This window comes from Hypanus sabinus, chromosome 4 (assembly GCF_030144855.1).
Source record: "Hypanus sabinus isolate sHypSab1 chromosome 4, sHypSab1.hap1, whole genome shotgun sequence".
Classification (NCBI taxonomy): domain Eukaryota; kingdom Metazoa; phylum Chordata; class Chondrichthyes; order Myliobatiformes; family Dasyatidae; genus Hypanus; species Hypanus sabinus.
Genome location: NC_082709.1, coordinates 81,428,785 through 81,456,107, shown reverse-complemented (window position 1 = coordinate 81,456,107; position 27,323 = coordinate 81,428,785). Strand labels below are relative to the sequence as shown.

The 27,323-nt window shown below is 40.3% G+C and overlaps 1 protein-coding gene across 1 annotated transcript in view; it reads right to left on the bottom strand.

The window, feature by feature from the left end:
• abcb6a (ATP-binding cassette, sub-family B (MDR/TAP), member 6a) overlaps nt 1–27,323 on the bottom strand; it is a 215,276-nt gene that overhangs the window by 138,984 nt on the left and 48,969 nt on the right. The window contains exons 5-7 of the mRNA XM_059967532.1: nt 10,725–10,817; nt 6,518–6,710; nt 230–351 (exon numbers count right to left, since the gene is read on the bottom strand). Coding sequence (XP_059823515.1) covers nt 230–351; nt 6,518–6,710; nt 10,725–10,817 — 408 coding nt within the window. The remainder of the gene's footprint in view (nt 1–229; nt 352–6,517; nt 6,711–10,724; nt 10,818–27,323) is intronic.

Genomic DNA, 27,323 nt, shown 5'->3' with positions numbered 1-27,323 from the left:
GAATGGAAAATGAAAAAAGAGGGAAGGGGGAGGGGAAGTAATTAGCTGATGCTAGAGGAATCAATGTCATGCCATCAGCTTGGAGGCTATCCAGAGGGAATGTAGAGTTCTTCCTCCAACCTGAGAGTGACCTCATTATGGCCTATCTATCTTATTGTAATTGTTTAAAACAATCGGTAACACTTAATACTCAAAGAGTATAGGAAAAATTACATGATAGGATACTTACTCAAGTAGAACACCATACAAACAAAGACAATGAGTCCAAACCAGGCATTGAAATTGGTACTGAAGTAAATGATGGCAATGACGATGTCAGCAATCGTTGGGAAGATGTTGAAGATGATATAGCTGGAAAATAAGATTTATTTATTAAATGAAGCAAAATTAGAATCTTTAGAAGGATACAAACTACTGGAAATACTCAGCAAAGTATTAACATCTTAACTACACACCTGTAAAGAGATACATAGGAGATTGCAGCTTGGACACATTTGGATTAACCACCCCTACAAAGAGCAAAGAACAGTACAGCAGAAGGACAGAATTTTTAAGTTTGTGATGTCTGTGCAGAATACAAATGCCAAATTAAACCTCATTGTTGCAAACAGTTCTGTTATTGGTTTATTATTGTCACACGTAGAGTGAAAAGCTGGTTCTGCATACTGTTCATACATAAAAAATACTGGAATAAGGTAAAATAATAACAATGCAGAATAAAGTGTAGTGAAAAATTATCGTACAGATAAACGATAAAGTGCAACATCATAACAAGGTAACAAGCCCAAGAGTCCTTCTTATATAACAAGAGTTTGATAACATTGGAAAAGAAGTTACCCTTCAGCCTGGGGCTACATCATTCAGGCTTTTGTATCTTCTGCCCAATGGGGAAGAGAAGCACTGGTTTCTGTTCAGCAATATGATTTCAAACAGTTCTCTGATAATATTGCAGCTTTTTAAAACAAGGATATCAAGTAGGAAAAAGGTATGCTTTTGCCTTAAAGTTTATTTGCAGTGTGTAGAATGGCAACCACACAGACTTATCCATAAAAAAATGAATATAGACAGGCCATAGTCAGAGAGGAGGGAGAGTGGTTTGATGACGAGATAATACAAGAACAGGACTTGAAGAGTCAAAAACTGAAGACAAGGACGAATCAAGGTTGACTACATTAAGGAGAACATTTGTCCATAAGACATAGGAGAAGAATTAAGCCATTTATTAACCCTTTCAATACTGGGGTCATTCTTATAAATGTCCTCTGGACCCTCTCCAATGCCAATCTTTTCTTTGATATGGGGCCCAAAACTGCTCACAATACTCCAAGTGCGGTCTGACCAAACATCTTACAAGAAAGCATCATCTCTTCTTGCTGCTGACATTGGGAAAGAAGGACCAGGGCCTTTGGTCTCACACCACCAGGTTCAAGAAAAGATATTACCCCTCAACAATTAGGCTCCTAAATTGGTGTGAATAACTTCACTCACCTCAACACTGAACTAATTCCACAAGTTACACACTCACTTGTAAGAAGTCTACAACTCACATTCTCAGTATTATTTATCTACTTATTAATTACACAGTTCGACCTCTTTGGTACATTGGTTGTTTGTCAGTCTTTGTTAAGTATTGTTTTTTTCATAAATTCTCTTGTATTTTTTTCCTATAAAAGCCTGCAAGGAATTGAATCCTTTGATAATATGTACTTTGTACTTATGTACTTCGATAATAAATTTACTTTAACTTTAATTAAAAAAAGACAAACAATCAATGTGCAAAATAAGACAACCTGTACAAATAAAAAAATTAATACTGAAAACTTGAGTTGAAAGTGAGTTGTAGATTGTAGAATCAGTTCCAAGTTGAGGTGAGTGAAGTTATCCAGGCTGGTTCAGGAGCCTGATGGTTGTAGTGCAATAACTGTTACCGAACCTGCCGGTGTGGGGCCTAAGGCTTTTAAATCTCCTGCCACTGGTAGTAGCGAGAAGAGAGCATGGCCTAGGTGTTGGGGGTCCTTGATAATAGATGCTGCTTTCTTGTGGCAGCAGTCCATGTAAATGTGCTCAATGGTGGGGAGGGATTTACCGGTGATGGACTGGGTCGTGTCCACCACTTCCTGTAGACATTTTCATTCTTGAACATGTTTCCATACCAGGCCATGATGCAACCAGTCAGTATACTCTCCACTGTGCATCTATAGATGCTTGGCAAAGTTTTTGGTAAAATGTCAAATCCACACAAACTTCTAAGTAAGTAGAGGTGCTGTTGTGCCTTTTCTGAGATGGCCCTTACAACTGGTCCAAGGGCAGATCCTCTGATGTGGTAACACCAACAAATTTAAAGGAACAATAACTCTATCTCAAAACTATTTACGGACAGTAAAACTTGTCAGTTTTCTTAAATTTATTTTCAATTATAAGTATAAAACTAATAAAATGAAGCAAAGAATATGTCCACAGATCCCTGTGCAAGTTGATAGGGTGGTTAAAAGGCAAATGGTGTTTTGCCTTTCATTAATTAGGGGATTGAGTTCAAAAGTCTCACAAGGTAATGTCACAGCTCTGGTTTGACCAAACTTGGAATATTGTGTTCAGACCTGGTCAACTCATTATTGCAAAGGATATTGTTACGAATGAGGAGCAACTCTGATGGGCAGAAGGGTACAAAGTCGCCCCCCCCCCTTTTGAGAATCGCAAAATCGCTATTATTTTGGGGCTGATACCAAGGAAATGAGAGAGGGACAACGCAGGGATACACAAAGGTGGAATGTCTCCTCTTAACAAAAGCGGAACGGAACCTCTGATTACTGCTATTGTCTCTTGGAGAAGGAATTGTGTATTGAGTACTGTTCTATTCATTGAAACCCCTCTGGGGGCATCCAGAGAGGTCTGGTTGATCGGTTGCATCATCCAACCTGATTGACACTTGAGACCCTGTGAGTGGGGATAAAAATAGGGTCTGGGGAAACATCCCTCAGACGCACCAGGAGAGACGCTACGAGACCGGTAGGGGCTTGTGTGTGTGTCCACCCTTGCCTGGGTGACGAGTCCTCCACTGAGCGGTCTAGCTAAAGGACGGAGTGGTCATACATGAATGGCCACAACAACAACGCATCGACGGATCAAGATCGTAAAAGGCAAGTCGGCAAGTTAATAGCTGTTACTCTCTCTCTCTCTCTCCAACAATTGCAACACCACGAACAACAACTACTGCAGCCTGCATGAACTGAACTGAACTGAACTTTATATTTCCATCGGACAATTCATTATCCCCTAGACAACGATAGAGCTTATTTCTTATTGATTATTATTATATCCGCACTTTTAGGTTTAGTATTGATGATGTATATTATCTGTATATTTGCATTGATATTATTTTTGTGTATTTTTACTAATAAATACTGTTAAAAATAGTATCACCAAGACTTCAATGGATACTCCTATCTTTGCTGGTAAAGAAACCCAGTTACGGGGTTCGTAACAATGTGGAACCTTTAGGGAGGGTGCAGAGGATATTTACTAGGATGATGCCTGGATTAGAGAGCATGTTTCATGAGCTAGGGCTTTTTTTTTTGGAGCAAAAAAAGCATAAGAAATGACTTGATAGAGATGTACATTACAGTAAGAGGAGTGGTGGATGTGTGGAGCGTTCTGCCAGGGGTTGTGGAAGAGGCAGATACATTAGGGGCATTTAAGTATTAAGTATCTTGGATTGACACATAGATGATAAGAAAATGGTGGACTATGTAGGAGGGAAGGGTTAGATCTTAGAGTAGGTTAAAAGGTTGGCACAACATTGTGGGCCTGTATTGCGCTGTACTTTTCCATGTTAAAACTAATAGACCATAAGACATAGGACACATAGGAGTATAATTCAGCTATTCAGCCTAACCAAAAGTTTTCTTTATTTGACTATCAGAAGGAGAAAAACTAATAAAGTAAAGCAAATAATATTTACAAAAAAGTTTTAATAAAATCTAAATATTTTAAGCGTTTTAAAACTTTCACACTAAACGAACTATAATTAATAAAAAATGTTTTTCCTTTCATCTTGACTGTCCCTGTTGTGCAGCCATTCAGAAACAGATTTCTCAAAAAACACAAAGGAATTATTGTGGGATCTTCCTCTACAATTCTAAAACTTATTGGCTCTTAGAAACACCTGCAGTTTTGTGCAAAATTAGACATTACCAATCAAATCTAAATTATTCCAAAAAGTTCCCTTTTGCTAAGTGGTATAGGACTATTAAAATTAAAACTTCATAGCATCTTAAACATTTCTTCCCCCAAGCATTTAATCTGATCAACATTGTAGTATGCCCTTTTCTTTACCCCCTTCTATCTATTACCCCCATCAATGCATTGCACTATAAGCACTTTAAACCACTTTTTATCATGCTGTTTACATTGTAAATACACACCAGTATTTATGTATTTATGGACATTTTATTCCAGATCTGTATTTTATATGATTCTTTATTTATAGTTGTTTAATGCTCTTTTTTAACACATGAGCAGAATTTGGCCAATCTAGTTTGTCCACCATTCCTTCTTGGCAGATTTAGGTTCCATCTCAACCCTATTCTCCTGCCTTCTCCCCGTAACCTTTGACAACCTTACTAATCAAGAACCTAGCCATCTCCATCTTAAGTATACCCAATGACTTGACCTCCCAGCCATCTGTGGCAATAAATCCCATAGTTGTACCACCCTCTGGCTAAAGAAATTCCTCCTCATCTCTGTTCTAAAGGGACACTCCTCTATTCTGGGGCTGTGCCCTCTGGTACTAGACTCTCCCACTACTGGAAACATCCTCTCCACATCTACTGTATTTGCCTTTCAACATTCAATAGATTTCAATGAGATCTCCTCTCAATCTTTTAAACTCCAATGGCTACAGGCACAGAGCCATCAAACGCTGCTCTTTAACTTCATGTCGCGGCAACACCCCACAGCAAATCGTTAACACATGTAAATGTATATGGCAAATAAAGTTGATCCTGGATGACAGCACTTTAATGTCATTACAAAGACGGCATTGCAGTGTCTTTATTTTCTTAGAAGTTTATGAAGATTCATGTCATCTAAAACTTTGACAAACTTTTATAGATGCAGGGTGGAGAGTATATTGACTGGTTGCATCACAGCCTGGTATGGAAACACCAATGCCTTTGAACGGAAAATCCTACAGGAAGTACAGTCAGCCCTCCTTATCCGCGAGGGATTGGTTCCGGGATCCCTCACGGATGCTCAAATCCCTTATTTAACCTGTCTCACTGTGGTGGAGCTCTGAATCCGCAGTGTTTCTGTTAACAAAAATAATCATGATCGCGACTGAAAATAAAGCAGAAATAATAAAGTGATCGGAAAGAGGTGAAACCCCATCGGCATTGGAAAAGCGTTAGGCTACAGTCAGTCAACGATTGGAACAATTTTAAAGGATAAAGTGAGAAAGGCCCTGCCCCGATGAAAGCTACAATTATTAATTAAACCACTGCGTTGCTTAGTATTGAAATACGTACATTTCTTAAGTGTTTTATATGCATAGAAAGGTAAAATATATACGAAGACAAACGTTTGACTAACTGATGCTAAATAATACTGGATATACCTGTTCCAACTTACTTCGTTAGAGAACTGGTTTTTCTCGATCCTGATCCACAATCACCTACGCACATCCTCCCATATACTTTAATCATCTTTAGATTACTTATAATACCTAATACAATGTAAATGCTATGTAAATAGTTGTTATACTGTAATGTTTAGTGAATTATGACAAGAAAAACAAAAGTCAATACATGCTTGGGCAACAAGTGCTGGAAGAGCACCTCCGGGTTTTTTCAATTTGTGGCTGTCTGAATTTGCACACGCGGAACTCGGGGATAAGGAGGGCCAACTGCAGTAGATTCAGCTTAGTCCATCACAGGTAAAGCCCTTCCCACCATCAAGTACATCTACAAACAACGCTGTCACAGGAAAGCAGCATCCATCATCAAGGACCCTCACCATCCAGGCCATGCTCTCTTCTCTCTGCTGCGATCAAAAGGAGGTACAGAAGCCTCAGGTTCCACACCACCAGGTCCAGGAATAGTTATTATCCTTCAACCATCAGGCTCCTACACCAGTATGATGACTTCACTCATCCAACATTGAACTGATTCCACAACCTTTGGCCTCACTTTCAAGGACTCTACGACACGTGTTCTCAATATTTATTGTTTATTTATTTATTATTATTATTTTGTTTAAAAAAATTTTTACATTTGCATAGTGTGTTGTCTTTTGCACATTGGTTGCTTGCCCATCTTCGTTGTATATGCTTCTTTTATTGATTCTATTATGCTTCTTTGTATTTAAAGTGAATGCCTGTGAGAAACTGAATCTCAGGGAAGTACATAGTGATGTGTAAGTACTTTGATAATAAATTTACTTTTAACTTTGAATATAAGGCTCATAAATCTTGGCTGAATCATCACTATAATTGAAGTATATCCTTTCTCATCATCGTAATTACCTTAGTAAGCTGTTAATACTGTTGGTTCCACGATCCACACTGCGGAGAACTTCTCCAGTCTTTCTGCCAAGGTGCCAGCGAAGTGAAAGAGAATGAAGGTGAGCAAAAAGTGCAACCTGAACGTGTCGGCTGGTGTATTGCTGGACTTTAGTCCACATAAAGGATCGTAAGTTGTTTACAAAGCCAGATGCACCTGAACAGAAACAATCGTAAGTTATGCATAAACCGCAGTTTACTCTCATTTATCCGGTAATTATACAGGCGAACAAGATGATAAGAGGCATAGATACTGTAGAATGGACAGCCAGAGACCTTTTTCTCCAAAGGCTACTTTGAGATGGGCCTCTTTTGTGGATTCAGAGTGGGGAGGGGACAAGGAGACGGGAATCATGGCTGGGGAAAAGGGAAGGGAGAGGGAAGGGAATGGGAAGTACCAGAGAGATATTCTGTAATGATCACTAAACCAGTTGTTTGGACTCAAATGACCTTGCTTGGTGTCTCAGAGCTGGGTGTGTCTGCATCTCTCACCATCCTCTGCCCTGGCATTCCTTCTCTGTCACCTGTCCCATATGATTGCTGCGTCACTCTATCCTCACCATTCCCAACACGCTTTGCTCCCACAAGATTTACAAACTCGCTCTCCTCTCCACATTGACAAATACAGTACTGTGCAAACGTCTTAGCCACCTTAAAAAAAATATATATATACATATATACACACATTCATACACACTTAAGACTTTGGCACAGCGTGCTGCATGTGGACCTGAGAGGCAAGCTTTTCCTGCATAGAGGATGATGGGTATGTGTAACTAGCAGACAGAGGAAATGGCAAAGGTGGGTACAGCATTTAAAAAGGCATTTAGATAGGAACATGTATAGGAACAGTTTAGAGAGATATGGGCTTAACAAGGCAAGTGGTGCTAGGTCATATAGGCAACTTGGTCAGAATGGATTAGTTGGACTGAAGGATAGGTTTCTGTGACTCAATGACTCCAGAACATTTATCCCATATCCAAAACCACCCGTACCAGCCTACCTTCCATGAAGGGTTCATATACAGAAAGGTTCCAGAAAAGGCCAGTAATGTCATGAAGGATCCCACCCAGCCTCCTCATAGACAGTTTGCTCCAACTCTCATCAGCAATGAGACTTCGAAGCATCTACACCAGGACCACTAGACTCAAAAACAGTTACTTCCCCCAAATAGTAAGGCTGATCAACATCTCCAACCACTAACCCACCCCTCCACACCCCGCACCATCACTACTTCATTATTTCCTGTTGGAGTCACCTTAAGTGCCGACACTCCTGTGCCTAGTGTCACTTTATGGACATACAATCAATCTATGTATATAAGTTATCGTATGGATTTATATTTAATCTGTTTGTTATTGTGTTGTTTTTTTCTTGTGCTGCATCGGATCCCGAGTAACAATTATTTTGTTCTCTTCTACACTGATATACTGGGAATTACATGAAACAACCTTGAATCATTAATATCTTGAAAATAATCTTTATCATCTGACATGAAGTGGAATCTTCCCAGATCCAAACTGGCTCAAACATTTTCTACATTGCAACTATGTCTGCAGTTTAAAAGTTCTTACCTGTCTGTTACAGGCTGACATAGTATCGTAGAACATTGCAAGTCCTTTGGCTCATCTAGTCTATGCAAAACTATTATTCTGCCTAGCCCACTGACCTGCAGCTGGATCATAGCCATCCACAACCTTCCCATCTGTGTACTTATCCAAAATTCTCTTAAATGTTGAAGTCGAGTCTGCATCCATCACTTCTACTGGCAGCTTGTTCCATACTCACACCACCCTCTGAGTGATGAGATTTTCATTTCATCATAAGACAAAGGAGCAAAATTAGGCCATTCAGCCCATCAAGTTTGCTCCGCCACCTCATCATGACTGTTCCCAGATCCTACTCAACCCCATATACCCAACTTCTCACCATAACCTTTGATGCCCTGGCCAATCAGGAAACTATCAATTTTTACTTTAAATATACCCATGGTCTTGGCCTCTATGGCAGAGCATTCCACAGAGTCACTACCCTCTGGCTAAAAAAAATCCTCCTTACCTCTGTTCTAAAGGGTTGACTCTGAATTTTGAGGCTGTGCACTCTAGTTCTGGATACCCCCACCATAGGAAACATCCTCTCCACATACTCTTTATCTCGTCCTTTCAACCATCGGTGGGTTTCAATGAGATTCTCCTGTATTCTTCTAAGTTCCAGTGAATACAGGTCCAAAGCTGTTAAACACTCCTGGTATGTTAACCCCTTCATTCCTGGAATCACCTTCGTGAACCTCCTCCAGACTCTCTCGAATGACAACACATCCTTTCTGAGATATGGGGCCCAAAACTGTTAACAATACTCCAAGTGTGGCCTGACCAATGTCTTATAAAGCCTCAGTGTTATCTCCTTTTTTATATATTCTATTCCCCTTGAAACGAATGCTAGCATTGCACTTGCCTTCTTTACCACAGACTCACCTGTAAATTCAGGGTGTCTTGCACGAGGACTCCTAAGTCCCTTTGCACCTCTGATGTTTGAATTTTCTCCCCAGTTAGGTAACATTCTACTTTTGTTCCTTTTACCAAAATGCATTACCATACATTTCCCAACACTGAATTCCATTTGCCATTTTTTTTTGCCCATTCTTCCAATTTGTCTAAGTCCTGCTGCAATCACATTGCTTCCTCAGCACTACCCACCCCTCCACCTATCTTTGTATCATCTGCAAACTTTGCCGCAAAGCCATCTATTCCATTATCTAAATCACTGACAAACGATGTGAAAAGTAGTGGTCCCAAAACTCAGCCCTGAGGAACAACACTAGTCACTGGCAGCCAACCAGGTAAAAAACCTTTCTCCCCACTTGCTGCCTCCTGCCTGTCAGCCATTCCTTTAACCATGCCAGTATCTTTCCAAGTGCCCCGAAACCTCGTCCTTAAAAATGGACTCCAACACCTTCTTAACCACCAAGGTTAGGCTAACTGGCCTATCATTTATTTTCCTTTGCCTTCCTCCCTTCCTAAAGAGTGGAGTGACATTTGCAATTTTGCAGTCCTCCAGGACCATGCCAGAATTACATGATTCTTGAAAGATCATAGCCAATGCATTTGCTATCTCTTCAGCAACCTCCTTCAGCCTATCTGGTCCAGGTGACTAATCCACCTCAAGACCTTTCAGTTTGTCTCACATGTTCCCCTTTGTAATAACAATGGCACTCACTCCTGCTCCCTGACACTCACAGACCTCTGGCACACTGCTCGTGTCTTCCACAGTGAAGACTGAAGCAAAGTAAGTTCATCCACCATTCCTTTGTCCCCTATTACTACCTCATCAGCATCATTTTCCAGTGGTCCAATATCAACTCCCACCTCCCTTATATTGTTGGCTACTTTGCTTTCATATTTCATCTTTTCCCTTCTTATGGCTTTTTTAGGTGCCTTTTGTTGTATTTTAAAATGTTCCCAATTATCCAACTTCCCACGCACTTTGCTACATTATCCACCATTTTATGCAGTCTTTAACTTCCTCTGTCAGCCTCGGTTGCCTACCCCTGCCACTTGAGTACTTTTTCTGTGGGACATATCCACCTGTGCATTGCAAACTATTCCCTGAAACTTCAACCACCTCTGCTCTGCCCCGCCAGCATCCCATTCCAATCTACCTGGGCAAGCACCTCTCACATTACTCTTTTATTCCACTGCAATACTGATACATGTCACTTGTGCTTCTCCCCCTCAAACTGCAATATGAATTCAATCATATTATGATTGCTGGCTCCTAGGGGTTCCTTTGCCTTAAGCTCCCTAATAAAATCTGGATTATTACACAACACGCAATCTAAAATAGCCTTTCCCTGAATAGGCTCAAGCACAAGCTACTCTAAAAAGTGTTCCCTCTCTTGTGATCCGACATCAACCTGATTTTCCCAATCACCCTGCATATTGAAGCCCCCATTACAACTATGTTGTAGAGTGCCCATGAGGAAGAGTTGTTGAAAGAGAAGTCTGATCTTTGACTCTGATCCTTCTCTGCAGAAACATGTATGTTTTAACCAAAACAACAAGGTAAAGGAGAGAATTCCAGAGTATCACAGCCTTCAGTTGGGGACATTGATGTCACTATCGGTTAGATTAAACACAGATTCAAACTGATGTTGCTTAAATCAATCTCTTACCTGTGCCACCTCCCTGTAGGAATTTAAGGAAGACATAAAGGCAGACAGTTGAGGCTACAGTTTTCCATGGGGCTCTGTCACTCAGTTCATTCACTGTGGAACAAAAGAGGTGTGCATTAGTGTGGTCATGAAAGTCCCATAAAACCAGGTATGAATTGCGGAGATGAGGAAATCTGCAGACGCTGGACATTCAAGCAACACACACAAAATGCTGGTGGAACAGAGCAGGCCAGGCAGTATCTATAGGAAGAAAAGGAATGAATTGTGGAGGTCTACTTCAAGAACTAAGAGGTTAAAGACCAAGTTGGAAGCACATGAATTCTGCCAGGGTTTGCAGGCCATTACTTCCTACAAAGCGAAACCCATCATCATGAATATCAGTGATGCTTCACTCCCAGACGAACTCAACAACTTCTATGCACACTTTGAAAGGGAATAAAACCACAGCCATGAAGATCCCTGCAGCATCCGATGACCCTGTGATCTCTGTCTCAGAGGCCAACAGGCGAACCCTCACAAGGCAAAGGACCCCAATGGAGTACCTGGTAAGGTTCTGAAAACTTGTGCCAACCAACAGATGGGCGTATTCAAAGACATTTTCAATCTCTCGTTGCTATGGTCAGAAGTTCCCACCTGTTTCAACCTACAATTCCTCTGATGCACTACTGTCAGGAAGGAGGTATACGAGCATCAGGCCTGGCACTGCCAGACTAGGTAACAGCTTCTTCCCTCAGCCTGTGAGACTAATGGATACCCTGCCACCACCAAGGTCTCATCATGAGGACAGCAAGCTGTTTACTGTCTACCTGTGCTGTGCAATACATGCATTTTATATTTAATTTTATTAACTTATTTGTGGTAATATTTGTACTTCATGTACTGTGTATGATATATGATATATATATACATATGCGGGTGCACGAGGGTCTGGAGGAACATTGCTTTGTTTTATCGTATATATGAACAGGCTGATGACAATAAAACAGAACTTGAACTTAAACTAGAAACATTAAGAGATCAAGCTACAGTGGAATGACCAGTGAGTAATAGCTAAATATCATCTTCGTAGTCAGTCCCTCTAGGCCTGTAATCACTGGAGTTTAGTAGAATGGGGGGGGGGGGGGGAACCTCACGGAAACCTATTGATTATTGAAAGGCTTAGACAGATTAGACATGGAGAGAATGTTTCCTATAATGGGTGGGGGGGGGGGGGAAGAGTCTAGGACCAGAGGGCACAGCCTCAGAATGGAAGGACATCCCTTAAGAACAAAGATGAGGAGGAACTTCTTTAGCCAGTGTGAGAGGAATTTATTGCCTCAGATAGCTGTGGAGGCCAATTCATTGGGTATATTTAAAGCAGGGGTGCTATGTTCTTGACAAGTAAGGTGTCAAAGGTTAAACAGAGAGAATGGCGTTGAGTGGGATCATAAATCAGCCATGATGAATGGGCTGAATGACCCAGGTCTGCTTCTGTCTTATGAATCAACTTTGCATTGTAATTCCAATGAGGCAATGAGGAATATGCAGACAATGCCACATCTAGGACAGCAATGCTTTCAGCTGTATATGCTTTCAGTAGTATAGGAGGTAAAATAAATTTTGCCACACTTCCATGTCATTTTGACAGGAACCAGCTGTTCTTAGTCAAAGTACAAAGTAATTTTATTATTTTAATAGGTAGTAATTTTACTACCTTGAGATTCATTTTCTTGCCGGCATTCACAGGAAAATAAAGAAATTCAATAGAATTTATGAAAACTATACATAAGAAAGTCTGACAAACATGCAATGTGAAAAGACGACAAATCGTGAAAATAATAAATAAGTAATCTTTGAAGGTGACTCTTGCATCTAATAATTTGGCCACTGAGTGTATGTTGTGGTCTTCTGCTGCTGTAGCCCATCCACTTCAAGGTTCAAAATGTTGTGTGTTTAGGGATGCTCTTCTGCTCAACATTGTTGTAAAGCACCGCTATTTGAGTTACTGTTGCCCTCCTGTCAGCTTGAACCAGTCTGGCCATTCTCCTCTGACGCCGCCCATTAATAAAGCATTTTTGCCCACAGAATTACCACTCAGTGGATTTTTTTTAGTTTTTCATACCATTTTTTGTAAGCTCTAGAGACTGGTACGTGCAAAAATCCCAGGAGATCAACAATTTCAGGGATACTCAAACCACCCTGTCTGGCACCAACAATCATTCCACAGTCAGACACTTATCACAGTTGTTCCTCATTCTGATGCTTGGACTGAACAATAACTGAAACTTTTGACCATGTCTGCATCCTTTATGCATCGAGTTGCTACCATATGATTGGCTGATTAGATATTTGCATTAACAAACAAGTGTACAGGTATACCTAATAAAATGGCCACTGAGTGTACATTCTGTGCTGTTGTTAGTGTTTTTTTTAGAAAAAGTGAACTATCTTGGATACACTGACCTATCTCCATCTTAATACTTCCGGCTCAATTCCTGCTTCCCCACTCCAGTTTCCCTAAATATCCAAATTAACCCACTGGCAATGTGATCTCTACAGCTTATCCCCATGGAAACGCCGGCCTGACCCCTCAGTGATATTACCTTTATCCTATCTGTCCTTCTGACATTCTCTGTAACTGAAAAGCCCAGGAACAGAAAGATCTACAGAAAGTGATGGATACAGCCCAGCCCACCACAGGCAAAGCCTTCCCCACCATTGAGCACATTTACCACAAAAAAGCAACATCTATCATTAAGGATCCCCACCATCCAGGCCATGCTCTTGTCTCATTATTACCATTGAGAAGGAGATACAGGAGCCTTAGGTCCCACACTACCGAGCTCTGGAAGTTATTACCCTTCAACCATCAGGCTCACAAACCAATGTGGATAATTTTACTCACCTCAACTCTAAAATGATTCCACAATCTACGGACTCACTTTCAAGGTCTCTTTACAACTCATATTATTAATGATGTTTATTAATCTATTTATTTATTGATTTAGAGTTTTTCTTCTTTTGAACATAGGTTGTTTGTGTGAATTTGTTTAAATATAGTTTTTCATACATTCAATTGTATTTCTTTATTTTAAAATCATAAGATACAGGAGTTGAATTAGGCCATTTGGCCCATCAAGTCTGCTCCGCCATTTCATCAAGATTGATCCACTTTCCCTCTCAGCCCCAATCTCCTGCCTTCTCCCTGTATCCCTTCATGCCCTGACCAATCAAGATTCTATCAATATACATATAGACGTTGCCTCCAAGCCATCTGTGATGAATTCCACAGATTTACCATTCTCTGGCTAAAGAAATTCTTGCTCATCTCCATTCTAAAAGGACACCTCTCTATTCTGAGGCTGTATCCTCTGGTCTTAGATTCTACCACCAAAGGAAACATGCTCTCCACATCCACTCTATCGAGGCTTTTCAGCATTCGATAGGTTTCAATTAGGTCACCCCTCATTCTTCTGAATTCCAGTGAGTGGAGGCCCAGAGCCATCAAACACTCGTCATGTCGCAGGCCTTTCAATCCCGGAATCATTTACATGAACCCTCTAGAATGTCCTTTCTGAGATAAGGGGCTCAAAGCTGCTTACAATACTCCAAAGCCTCAACATTGCATCCTTGCTTTTATGTTCTAGGCCTGTAAATGCCTGTGAGAAAATGAATCTCAAGGTAGTGGATGGGGACATACAGTGGCGTGCAAAAGTTTGGGCACCCCTGGTCAAAATCTGTTACAGTGAATAGCTAAGCGAGTAAAAGATGACCTGATTTCCAAAAGGCATAAAGTTAAAGATGACATATTTCTTTAATATTTTAAGCCAGATTACTTTTTTTTATTTCCATCTTTTACGTTTCAAAATAACAAAAAAAGAAAAGGTCCCGAAGCTAAGGTTTGGGCACACTGCATGGTCAGTAACACACCCTTTGACAAGTATCACAGCTTGTAAACACTTTCTGCAGCCAGCTAAGAGTCTTTCAATTCTTGTTTGGGGGATTTTCACATTCTTCCTTGCAAAAGGCTTCTAGCTCTGTGAGATTCTTGGGCCATCTTTCATGCACTGCTCTTCTGAGGTCTATCCACAGATTTTCGATGATGCTTAGGTCGGGGGACTGTGAGGGCCATGGCAAAACCTTCAGCTTGTGCCTCTTGAGGTAGTCCATTGTGGATTTTGAGGTGTGTTTAGGATAATTATCCTGTTGTAGAAGCCATCCTCTTTTCATCTTCAGCTTTTTTTTTTACAGACGGTGTGATGTTTGCTTCCAGAATTTGCTGGTATTTAATTGAATTCATTCTTCCCTCTACCAGTGAAATGTTCCCTGTGCCACTGGCTGCAACACAAGCCCAAAGCATGATCGATCCACCCCCGTGCTTAACAGTTGGAGAGGGTTTTTTTTCATGAAATTCTGCACACTTTTTTCTCCAAACATATCTTTGCTCATTATGGCCAAAAAGTTCTATTTTAACTTCATCAGTACACAGGACTTGTTTCCAAAATGCATCAGGCTTGCTTAGGTGTTCCTTTGCAAACTTCTGACATTGAATTTTGTAGTGAGGATGCAGGAAAGGTTTTCTTCTGATGACTCTTCCATGAAGGTCTACTTGTGCAGGTGTTGCTGCACAGTAGAACAGTGCACCATCACTCCAGAGTCTGCTAAATCTTCCTGAAGGTCTTTTGCAGTTAAACGGGGGTTTTGATTTACCTTTCTAGCAATCCTACAAGCAATTCTCTAAGAAAGTTTTCTTGGTCTTCCAGACCTCAACTTGACCTCCACCATTCCTGTTAACTGCCATTTCTTAATTACACTACAAACTGAGGAAATGGCTACCTGAAAACACTTTGCTATCTTCTTAAAGCCTTCTCCTGCTTTGTTGGCATCATTTATTTTAATTCTCAGAGTGCTAGGCAGCCGCTTAGAGGAGCCCATGGCTGCTGATTGTTGGGACAAGGTTTGAGGAGTCAGGGTATTTATAAAGCTTTGAAGTTTGCATCACCTGGCTTTTCCTAATGATGCTTGTGAACAAGCCATAGCCCTAACAAGCTAATTATGGTCTGAGACCTCGGTAAAAGTTATCTGAGAGTTAAAAACTCTTGGGGTGCCCAAACTTTTGCATAGTGCTCCTTTCCTTTTTTTCACTCTAAAATTGTACAAACAAAAATAATACACTAATCTTACTTAAAATGTTGAAAAGAATGTTTTGTCTTTAACTTTATGACTTTTGGAGATCAGTTCATCTTCTACTCACTTAACTGTTCACAGTAACAGAAATTTTGACCTGGGGTGCCCAACTTTTGCATGCCACTGTACACATGCCTTAATAACAAGTTTACTTTGACTGATAAACTTGGTTTCTCTCCAATCCTAATCTCAGCCCTAAGTATTGACTCTTTATTCCTCTCTCACTGTTGCTGCCTGACTTGCTGAGTTCCTCAGCACTCTGTGTTCAAGATTTTCAGCATCTGCAAAATCTCTTGCTTATTATTCGTCTCTCTCAGTTTTGACAAGAGATTTTTCCAAGTTCAAAGTAAATTTATTATCAAAGTACATATGTATACGTCACCTGAGATACATTTTCTTGCCGGCATTCACAGTAGAACAAATAAATGAATACAACAGAATCAAATAAAAACTACACACAAAGACTGACATAACTAATATGGAAAAGAAGACAAACTGTGCAAATGCAAAAGAAAAATAAAGAATAAATCAATACACAGATAGATCGATAATAAATACAGAAAATTGAGAACAAGAGTTATGGAGTCCTTGAAAGTGAATCCCTAGGTAGAGGAATTAGTTCAGTGTTGAGTTGAGGAAAGTAAAACCTGAAATATTAACCAAAATATCCCTTGTTGCTGCTTGACCTCCTGAGTATTTCCACATTTTCTGTTTTAACTCCTGTGAAGTAGAATTCTTACAGTGTCAGTACCACTGCTCTGCAGAAACAATCCTCCATTTTCTTCACCCAATCCCCCTGCCCCCACACAAAGGACTGGTGAGAGCCGATCTCAGCTCCCGCCAATCTTTCGGAACTTCATCCCTCCTTCGCAAGCCACTGCTCCCTTTTCACTGCAGCTGCGATTGAGAAACAAAGTAAAAACACGTCCCACGTCAGTCTCCAACCCTCGGCAATCTCCCTTTGGCACTAGTTTACACATGGAGACAAAAGCAGCACTGTCTCAGCAAGGAAACCAGCTTGGCATTGCTTTTGTTCGAGGACCGCTGCCCCTAATCTTAACTGGCAAGAAAGATGACCTCACCCCCCCGTAGGTCATGGAGTGTTGAAAAGATGGCATTTAACTCCGTCTCTTTAATGTGGCGCCAACACATTTCTCATAGGGCCCAGCTCACAGGCTCTTTTGATATTCTTCAAAACTGGTTCAGGGAAGAGGGCAAGCAGCAAGCATTTTGTTTAAAAAGAAGAGAAAAATCAATGAGTTTTCCTCAGGGTCTGACAGAACCGATGTGAGCACTGTTGCAAAAAGCTTGAGAAATCCCACAATCAAGATGTTTGATGTCTCGAGAACTGGATGGGAGAGGCAAGTACAACTGGTATCCATGTGAAAAGCCGCACACACATTATCCAGGATCAGATTGCAGAATGCAGCTTGGACCGCTTTCACAAGAAACAATAATGTCACTCATCACATTCCAAACAACACAGGAGCAGGATTAGGCCATTCAGCCCATCGGGTCTGCTCCATCATGGTGGATTTATTATCACTCTTAAGCCCAATCTCCTGCCCTCTCCCTATAACAGTTGCCACCTTTACTAATCAAGAAGAACCTCTGCAGCTGTCTATGGCAATAAATTCCACAGATTTACCCCCTTCAGGCTAAAGAAATCCCCCCTCACCTCTGTTCTGAAGGGACACCCTTCTATTCTGAGGCTGTGCCAAGGCTGGCTGTGAAAAGAGGAGGGTTGGGCATGAGGCTAGCCATCCCACCCCCTAAAAACCAAGAGCTAGAGAAACGCCAAATTTGGGAGAGGAAGGATCTTTGAAGATGGGCTGCATCTGCAGAAAATTTGAAATACAAGCCCAGGTCAGAAAACTCTGGCAAGCTGCTATTGGAGGCCTATGCCCCAGTAGGAATGATGGGCTTAACTAACTAACTGAACTCACAGCTGTAAAACACAGAAACAGGCCATTCAGCCCAACATGTCCATGCCAAATTTTTGCCATTTGCCTCTATACTTTGCCAACTAACTGCTTGTCTAAATATCTTTTAAACTCCCCTCACCTCCACTGACAGTGAGTTCCACATATCAACTATCCCCTCAAAGTGGCAGCTCAAGTTGATAGGTTGGTAAAGAGAACACAGCCATGCAGTGGACTAGCTGAACTGGACTAAGCTAAATACTCCTGGACTCCTGGCTTGATGTTTGATATTCCATGTGTTTGCTCACATTTTGCCATTTGCACAATTTGTTCTTTTTTCATGCATTGGGGGTTTGATGTTTTCCTGAATGGGCTCCATGGTGATTTTTTGTTTTTTGGCTGTCAGCGGGAGTACGAATCTCAGCGATATATTATTTATACATACTTTGATAATAAATGTACTTTGAATCTTTGCAAATTTGAATATAGATAGATAGATACTTTATTCATCCCCAAGGGGAAATTCAACATTTTTCCAGTGTCCCATACACTTATTGTAGCAAAACTAATTACATACAGTATTTAACTCAGTATAAATATGATATGCATCTAAATATGGTGCGTTGTCCTTCATTAATCAGGGGATTGAGTGCAAGAGGATTATTGCAACTCTAAAAAAGTTCCAGTTCAACTACACTTGGAATAGTTTGTTCAGTTCTGGTTGCCTAATTATAGGAAGATGTGGAAGTTTTAAAGAGGATGTAGAGGAGATTTACTAGGATACTGCCTTGATTAGAAAGCACTGGTACCTCAGTAGAAGAATAAGGATGGTTGGGTTAAGTAATAGCTTCTTCTGCCAGGCTTTGATACCTTCAGTATGCTTTGATACTATCACTAAGTACTTATAACAGTGCTAGGAGCTGTAATATTATTGTATATTTAACTATATGTAGTATAGGCACTTTATGTGAACTTTCACATTGACAGAATACTTTTTTTTGTCTGTTAATATTATCTTATGTGCTGTATGTGATATATGCTTTGCACCTTGGTCACTGATGAGCGTTATTTTAAGTAGCTATATATATGTGTACGGTTGAATGACAATAAATTTGAACTTGAATTTGGTCAGAAGCCCTGCTGAAAACTCCTCATTTTCTACAATGAGGCCTGAATCAGTACAAAATCTAAGCTGATTCCCAAGAACCAGTTCTTCACTCTCAGATTTGTTGTCTTGGTTAAAACATTAAACCAAGGCCCTTTCTCCCTTTCTGGTGGGCATAAAGGATTCTGTGGTATTCCTGATAACCAGGGACCTCTTCCCAATGTTGTAATCAATATGAACCCTTTAAAATAAGAACAGAAATTACTCAAAAAACAGAAATTACTGGAAACATAAACACAAGAGATCCTGCAGCTGCTGGAAATCTGGAGCAACACAAAGTGCTGGAGGAACTCACATGCTGAAGACATTTAGCACGCCTTGCACTTCTGTGTAAAGAGAAACAGCTCAGAACTGTGATGTTCAAAGTCAACCCTCAAAGTTCAAAGTAAATTTATTATCAAAGTACATATATGTCACCATATGCTGGCCTGAAATTCATTTTCTTGTGGGCACTCAACATAATTACAAAGAAACACAACAGCATCAATTATTCTTTTGTATCACAGTAGCGCAGCTCAGGCCAGTGGAGTTCACAGTTCAATTCAGGTACCTGTAAGGAGTTTGTACCTTCTCCCCGCGACTGTGTGGGCTTCCTCTGAGTGCTCTGGTTTCTTCCCACAGACCAAAGGTGTTCAGTAGCTTAACCGGTCTTTGGAAATTGTTCTGTGATTAGGCTAGGGTTAAATGGGTGGGCTGCTGAGCGGTGTGGCTCATTGGGCCAGAAGGGCCTGTACTGCGCTGTGCCATTAAATAAATATAAACTGCGCACAAAACAACCAATGTGCACAAGAGAACAAATTGTTCAAACAGAAAAGAGAAAAACACTTAGAAAATAATAACACCGAGTAAATAAATAAATAATATTGAGGACATAATTTGTAGAGTCCTTGAAAGTGAGTCCATGGGTTGTGGAATCAGTTCAGTGTTGAGGTGAGTGAAGTTATCTATATTTGTTCGGGAGCCTGATGGTTGATGGGCAATAACCATTCCTAAACATGAAGGGCTCTGACCTGAAACATTAATTGTTTCTCTTGGCACAGATGCTGTTTGACCTGTTAAGTGTTTCCAGAATTTTCTTTTTATTTTTTAGCATCTGTGATTTGTTAACTTTCACCTAAAACAGATGACGCATTCACATGTATCATTGCTAACTGAGGAACTTTGCTGAGTGTGGTCAGGTTTATGAAACTCCTACATGACAAGTCACTTTCATAACACTCAATTAGCTATAAGAGTTCTTTGGAAAGCCCAGAGGTTGTGATAGTGTTACTTAAACATAAATGTTCTTGATAAATCTATTATAAGTGTACTGTTTTACATTACTGGTTTATTATGGTTTTACTTGACACAGAAAGATTCAAACTTTCCAAGTACAAAGTTTAGAACTTAAAACACAGAACACTACAGCACAGTAGCAAAGTTGTAGCACAGCAGCTGGCATTACGCTAGCGACTGTCTGTAAGGAATTCAAATGTTCTCCCCATGACCACTTAGGTTTCCTCCAGGTACTCCAGTTTTCTCCCACATTCCAAGGACATACAAATTAGTAGATTTATTGGTCATTGTAAATTGTGATGCAATTGGGCTAGGGTTAAATAGCTGGATTGCTCGGTACTGTAGCTCATTGGGCTGGAAGGTCCTGATCGGCACTCTCTCTCTGAATAAATAAGTAATTCTTCCTTCCCACTTTGCCTTCTATTTTTCTATCGTGCACATGCCTATCCATACTCCTATGTATCTGCCTCTATCACCACCCCTGGCAGTGCAGTGCATGAACTCGCCAGCCTCTGTATAAAAAAACCTTACCTCTGATATCTCCACCCTCCCCATTATGTATTTAATATTTGAGTAATATTGTAAATATATTGTTTGATTAAGCGTTCTTTAAGTTATACGTACGAAATGCATTAATAGCATACGTCATCACAATCAGCGCATCATTCGAGCGGCCTCGCTTAAAGCGAAAACACCAAGTTAAACTCTAATTCCAGGCTCCATGTTTCCTTTCAGTTAGTTTTTATGTTTTGGAGTTACAAAACATAACAGTGGAGACAAGGAAGTTTTAAGTGAACTTGAGATGACATACCGATTGAAGGGTATTAGAAACAGTGAAGTTTAAAAAAGAAAACAGACAAATTCATGGGTTCACAAGCATTGAGTACCTGGTAATAGTAATCATAAATTTTTTTAAAAAGGAGCAGAAATGGATAGCTACATTGGAAAGATTGATGTGTTCAATTGCACGAGTGATAACTGGATCTTGTATACTGAGTGAACTGAGTAGTTCTTTAAAGCAAATGAAATGGACAGTGAAAAATGAGTACCTGTTTTGCTGAGTGCATTGGGTTTAAAGGCATACAGTTTGCTTGCAAGTTTAATAGCTCTAGCCAAATCAACCGAAATAAGCTTTGCTGAAATCATGAAAGTAATGCAGTAGCATTCAGAACCAAAGCCATTGTTAACTGCAGAATGCTTTAGGTTTCATAAGCAGAATCAAAAGGAAGAGGAGTTCATTTCAGCGTACGTGGCTGAATTGAAGAAGTTGCCTGAATATTGAGAGTTTAGTAATGGGCTTAAGGATGTACGGAGAGATTATTTAGTCTATAAAATCTTACTGGAAAACATTCAAAAACAGGTCCTAATGGAAGCACAACTCCCATTTAAAAGAGCATTTGAAATACTTGTATCAATGGAAACAGAAACAAAGATACAATTGAATTGCAGTCAGTAATGAAAGTGAATGTGAAAAAAATCGCAACATCAATACAGAAACTAGCCTAGCTGGACAAATTGTGTTACCCTTGTGGATAGGGCTCACATAGCAGAATCAGAATTAGGTTTAATATCACTGCCATATGTCGTGAAATTTGATGTCTTTGTGGCAGCAGTACAGTGGAACACATAATAATAGAGGAAAAACTGAATTACAAGAAATATATATAATTTTAAAATAAGTAGTCAAAAATAGACATCAAATAAGGAGTGAGGTAGTGTTCATGGGTTCAATATCCACTCAGGTATCTGATGAGAGGGGAAGAGTGAATCATTGAGTGTGTGCCTTCAAGCTTCTGTATCTCTTTCCTGATGGAGCAATGAGAACAAAGCATGACTTGGGTGATAGGAGTCCTTAATGATGGATGTCACCTTTTTGAGGCAGTGCTCCTTGAAGATGTTCTGCATACTACGGAGGCTAGTGCGTATGGTGCAGCTGACTAAATTTACAACTCTCTGCAGCCAGCTTTGATCCTGTGCAGTAGCTCCCCTCCCCCATACCAGATGGTGTGAACAAAACTGCAACACCAAACTAGAAACAGGCTTGGCTGAACAAACTGTATTACCGTTGTGACAGGTGCTCACACACACCAGACTAAAGCATGTTTTAAGATGAAATTTACGAAAATGTAACAAAGTGTGAGACAAACAAAGAGCATATCAGGCAGATAAGAATAAATGGACAGCACAGGGCAGAGAAAAAACTACAAGGTCGAGTTGCAATTTCAAAAAGAACACTAATCTGCACGAGGAAATCTGCAGATGCTGGAAATTCAAACAACACACACAAAATGCTGGACGAAGGGTCTCAGCTCGAAACGTCGACAGTGCATCTCCTTATAGATGCTGCCTGGCCTGCTGTGTTCCACCAGCATTTTGTGTGTATTGTACTAATCTGCACGCTGTTTATGTAAACTCTGGTAACAATGAGAGTGACACAGAACTGAACAGTCTTGAGATTTGCAATGTGAAAACTATCAATACAGTATGACTAACAACAAAAACAAGCAATATGGCTTACACCAGAAGTGAACAGTAAATTAATTAAAATGGAATTGTACACAGGCTCGGCTGTTTCATTCATTCCACAAAATGAGTTTGAAACATATGGAACTGAAGCCTGCAGATATCCAACTAAGAATTTAGACTGGAGAAAAGATAACTCTTGTGGGAAATAACATTAGTAGCAGTGAAATACAACAATCAACAAGTTACACTGGGCATGCTTGTGCTAAAAACAGGAGGGCCAGCATTGTTGGGGTTTGAGTGGCTGAGACAACTACAACCTGAATGGCGATCCATCCACCATTTGCATCCCACATCCCCTGCAATAAAGTCAACTGAAAGCGAATTCAAGACAGAACTGGACCACTCTCCTACACAGTGGAGATTGCATCTGATATCACCTTGAGACAACACATCAATCGAGGAGAGCAGAGTTGACTTTTTAGCAAAGAAAGTTGACCAGAGTTGTCAGAACCACTTCCTGCAGTCCCAGAGTCAACTCCTACAACCACCACAAGATGGCCCCATGACCGCAGACTGTTTCACAGCCACAAATCTCACCAGCCAAGCAGAGTGATTCCCACCCTTGTCAGGAAAGTCATTATCTTAAAAGGGTAAGAAATCCTCCACAGCGATTGAATATTCAGGCTTGAATGGGGCACTTCAAAATTTACTATGCTGCAGATGTCTATATGGTAGTTATATAGTATACAGTACATACGGTTGTATGTACACAAGTTGAGATGCATTCTATATTGATGTAGAGTTTATAGCTAACTACGAAGGAGTGCAGTGTATTTAATTTTTCAGTAATATTGTAAATATATTGTTTGATGAAGCATTCTTTTGTTTAAATAATTCATTCATTCCACAATACTTGTTTATTTATTATGATTTATTTACTTTTTTCTCTCTCTGCTATATTATGTATTGAATTGAACTGCTGCTGCTAAGTTTTCACGTCACATGCCGATGATAATAAACCTGATTCTGATTCATTACGGTTTATATATATAGTCTATGATTGGCACACATCATCAAGCCAGCACGTCATATTACATGCCTTGATTAAAGTAAAATCAAAGTTAGACCCACATTCCCAAATCCATGTTTCCTTTCAATTTGTTTTTATGTTTTGGAGTTACAAAACATAACACCCCCTATATTTTCCTCCAATCACCTTTAAATTATATCCCTTCGAATTAGCCATTTCTGCCCTGGGAAGAAGTGTCTGGCTGTCCACTCTATCTATGCCCATGGTTATTTTTATATTTTTTGAATCCTTGGTGTGTTTTGTGAACGTGAGCTGAAAGGTAGTTTCGTGCTAATTCACTTACGCTGGAACATGGGTTTGACCGGTCAGGAGTGCCCCCTCCTGGCTGAGACAGTAGCATTGCAAGAAAGATCTCCCAACACTGCTTTTCCACTGATAAATGTTTTTAGCTTTATCAAACGTACATCGAAACATACATGCATTATTTTGCATCAACAACCAACACAGTCTAAAGATGTGCTAGGGGCAGCCTACAACAGTCACCATGCTTCTAGCACCAACATTGGTGTCCACAACTTATTAACCCCAACCCGTACATCTTTGGGATGTGGAAGGAAACTGGAGCACTATAGGGAAATTTCACAGTCATGGGGAAAGTGTACCCACTCTTTACAGACAGCAGTAGGAAAATGAAGTCTAGTCACTGGTTCTGTAATAGAATTACGCTAAGCGGTACGTTACTGTGCCACCCACGGGAGAATGTGGTCTAGCTTATTGCAACAAAAAGACAATGCAGAACCAAATATGATTTACAGCACAGACACTGCCATTTTACCCAAATTATCAATGTCAAATTACTGTATATATATATATATCCAACACTAGCTTCCTCCTGTTATCTCTGACCTCATTCCATCAAATTCATTTCTCCTTTTAATCTTAAATGCATCTAATCTACTTCTAATTCATGTATTTATCACACATACATTGAAACATACAGTAAAAGTGTCACTTGTGTTAACCTAAGGCTGTGGAGATCAAGTCATTGGATATACATAAAGCAGAAGTTGATAGGCTCTTGATTAGTCTAATGTCAAAGGTTACAGGGGAGAAAATTGGAGAATGGAGCTGAGAGGGATAATAAATCAGCCACAACGGACTGGTGAGCAGACTCAATGGGCCAAAGGACCTAATTCTGCCCCAATGTCTGATGTTCTTGTACGCTGGGGGCATCCTGCAAGTGTCACCACATTCTGGGACCAGAGGAATGTGGTACGCTTCACAAATTTGCATCTCATCCCCGCCTCTCTGTGTTTGTGGATGCAATTTAGACTTCCTCGCCCTTTCCAAACAGCATCGTTTCTCCCCATTCCCTAGTGCGGGGGTCGGCAACCCGCGGCTCCGGAGCCACATGTGGCTCTTTTACGTCTGTGCTGCGGCTCCCTGTTGCTTTGGGAAATAATTGGTCAGTATTTAATTAAAATATATTTTATGCTAGTTTGTTAGTTTTTGAAATGTAATTCTAAATTTGAAGATTATGGCGATCTTGTACAATCTAATTAAGACGTTGTGGCGACCCATTTCCTGACACATCCGAACCGGCTCACAATTAGCCAGCGTTCAGGCTAAGGGAGATAGCCTACGGGGGTTTGTGAGTATGTGTCTTTTGCAGCATCCGCGCCCATGGGGGGCAGGTTGAGGGAGGCTTAAAAGCAAGGCTGTTTAGTTCGAATAAAGCTATCTTTGACTGCAGTTTACTGACTGCGTGTAGCACACCGCTACAACGTGTTTTTATCGCTGGCTGTCCAGAGGGAAGGTGCTGAAACGCTTTGTCGCGTGTCTGGAAGAAGTGAAAACTTTCCTGAGCTGGAACAGCCAGAGTGGCTGGAAAAGCTACACTTCATGGTAGACATGACAGCGCACCTGAACACGCTGAACACAGCTCTTCAGGGGTAAGGACGTACAGCCCTGCACATGTTGGAGGATGTTTTGGCATTCGAGCGCAAGTTGACAGTGCTTGCCAGAGATTTACAGAAAGGCACATTGTCTCACTTCCCCAATTTGAGAGAGTTCAAACAAGGTCACGACATGATAAATTCGGAGTATTTACATTCTGCAATCATCGCAATGCAAACATCGTTTGGGAAACGCTTCTGTGAGTTCAGAGAGGAAAAAAACACATTATCCTTCCCGGTCACTCCCTTAAGCATCGATCCATCCCTACTGAATACGACTGCATTGTCAGGTGTGAGTCAACCTGACCAAGTATGATAAATATTTTAATTGCCTATTATTTTACGTATATTCATATGTTTTCATTGTTCAGTGAAATAGTCCTTTTATTTTTCAGGTTGACAGCTGGCTGACGTTATTTTTGGTTTGCTGCTGGCGGCAAATTTAAGTTTGGCGTTTTTCATAAATACAAGAAGGACTCAAATAGACGTTGAGTATTTTACTTAAAAGTAACCTTCAACCCAACGTCTTTTTTTCGGAGTTCAAAATGTTTTTGTTGCATGCAGAAATGTAATTTCGTTTTCTCTGCAGGAGTTCATCAATTTCATAAATGCAACACATTATAGTTTGTTTATACATAGCATAAAGGCAAAACAAAACGTTGTATGCAGTGTTATTTCATTTTAAATGTCAAACGGGTTTTGCAGCTCCCAGTGTTTTCTTTTCTGTGGGAAACGGGTCCAAGTGGCTCTTTCAGTGGTAAAGGTTGCTGACCCCTGCCCTAGTGGAAGGAAAAATAATTTGTACTTCTAAGGCACTTATAATAACCTCGAGATTTTCCAAAATATCTTCCACCTACTAAAGAACATTTGAAATATTTTTCACTGTGCAGCCACTAATGTGAACAAGATATTACAAACGAAAATGAAAATTGATCAAATATATTTTAAATCATAAGACATATGAGTAGAATTAGGCCATCTGGCCCATCAAGTCTCTCTGCCATTCAATCATGGCTGAATTATTTTCAGTCTCAAATGCCAGCACATCCTTTCTTAGATAAGGAGCCCCAAACTTCTCACAATATTCCAAATATGATCTAACCAACACCTTATAAAGCCTCAGCAGGACATCTTTGCTTTTATATTCTCAAAATGAAAGCTAATATTCCATTTGCCTTCCTTACCATTCACTCAACTTGCAAATTAACATTAGGGAATCTTGCACCAGGACTATCAAGTCTCTTTGTATCTCCAATTTCTTGAATTCACTCCTTGTTTAAAAATAGTCCATGCCTTTATTCCTTCTACCAAAGTACATAATCATACACTTCCCCACACTATATTCCACATGCCACCTCTTTGCCCATTCTCCTAATCTATGTAAGTCTTTCTTCGAAGTTGCTATCAAACTCCTCAACACTATCTGTTCCTCCACCTCTCTTCATATCGACTTGGCCAGAAAGCCAACAAATCCATCATCTAGTTCATTCACATATAACGTGAACAGCGCAACTGAACATCCCCTGTGGAACACCACTATTCACCGACAGACAACCAGAAAAGGCCTCCTTAGAAGGAACACATATCAATCCTCAAAGAGGGATCAGAATTGGAGACAGC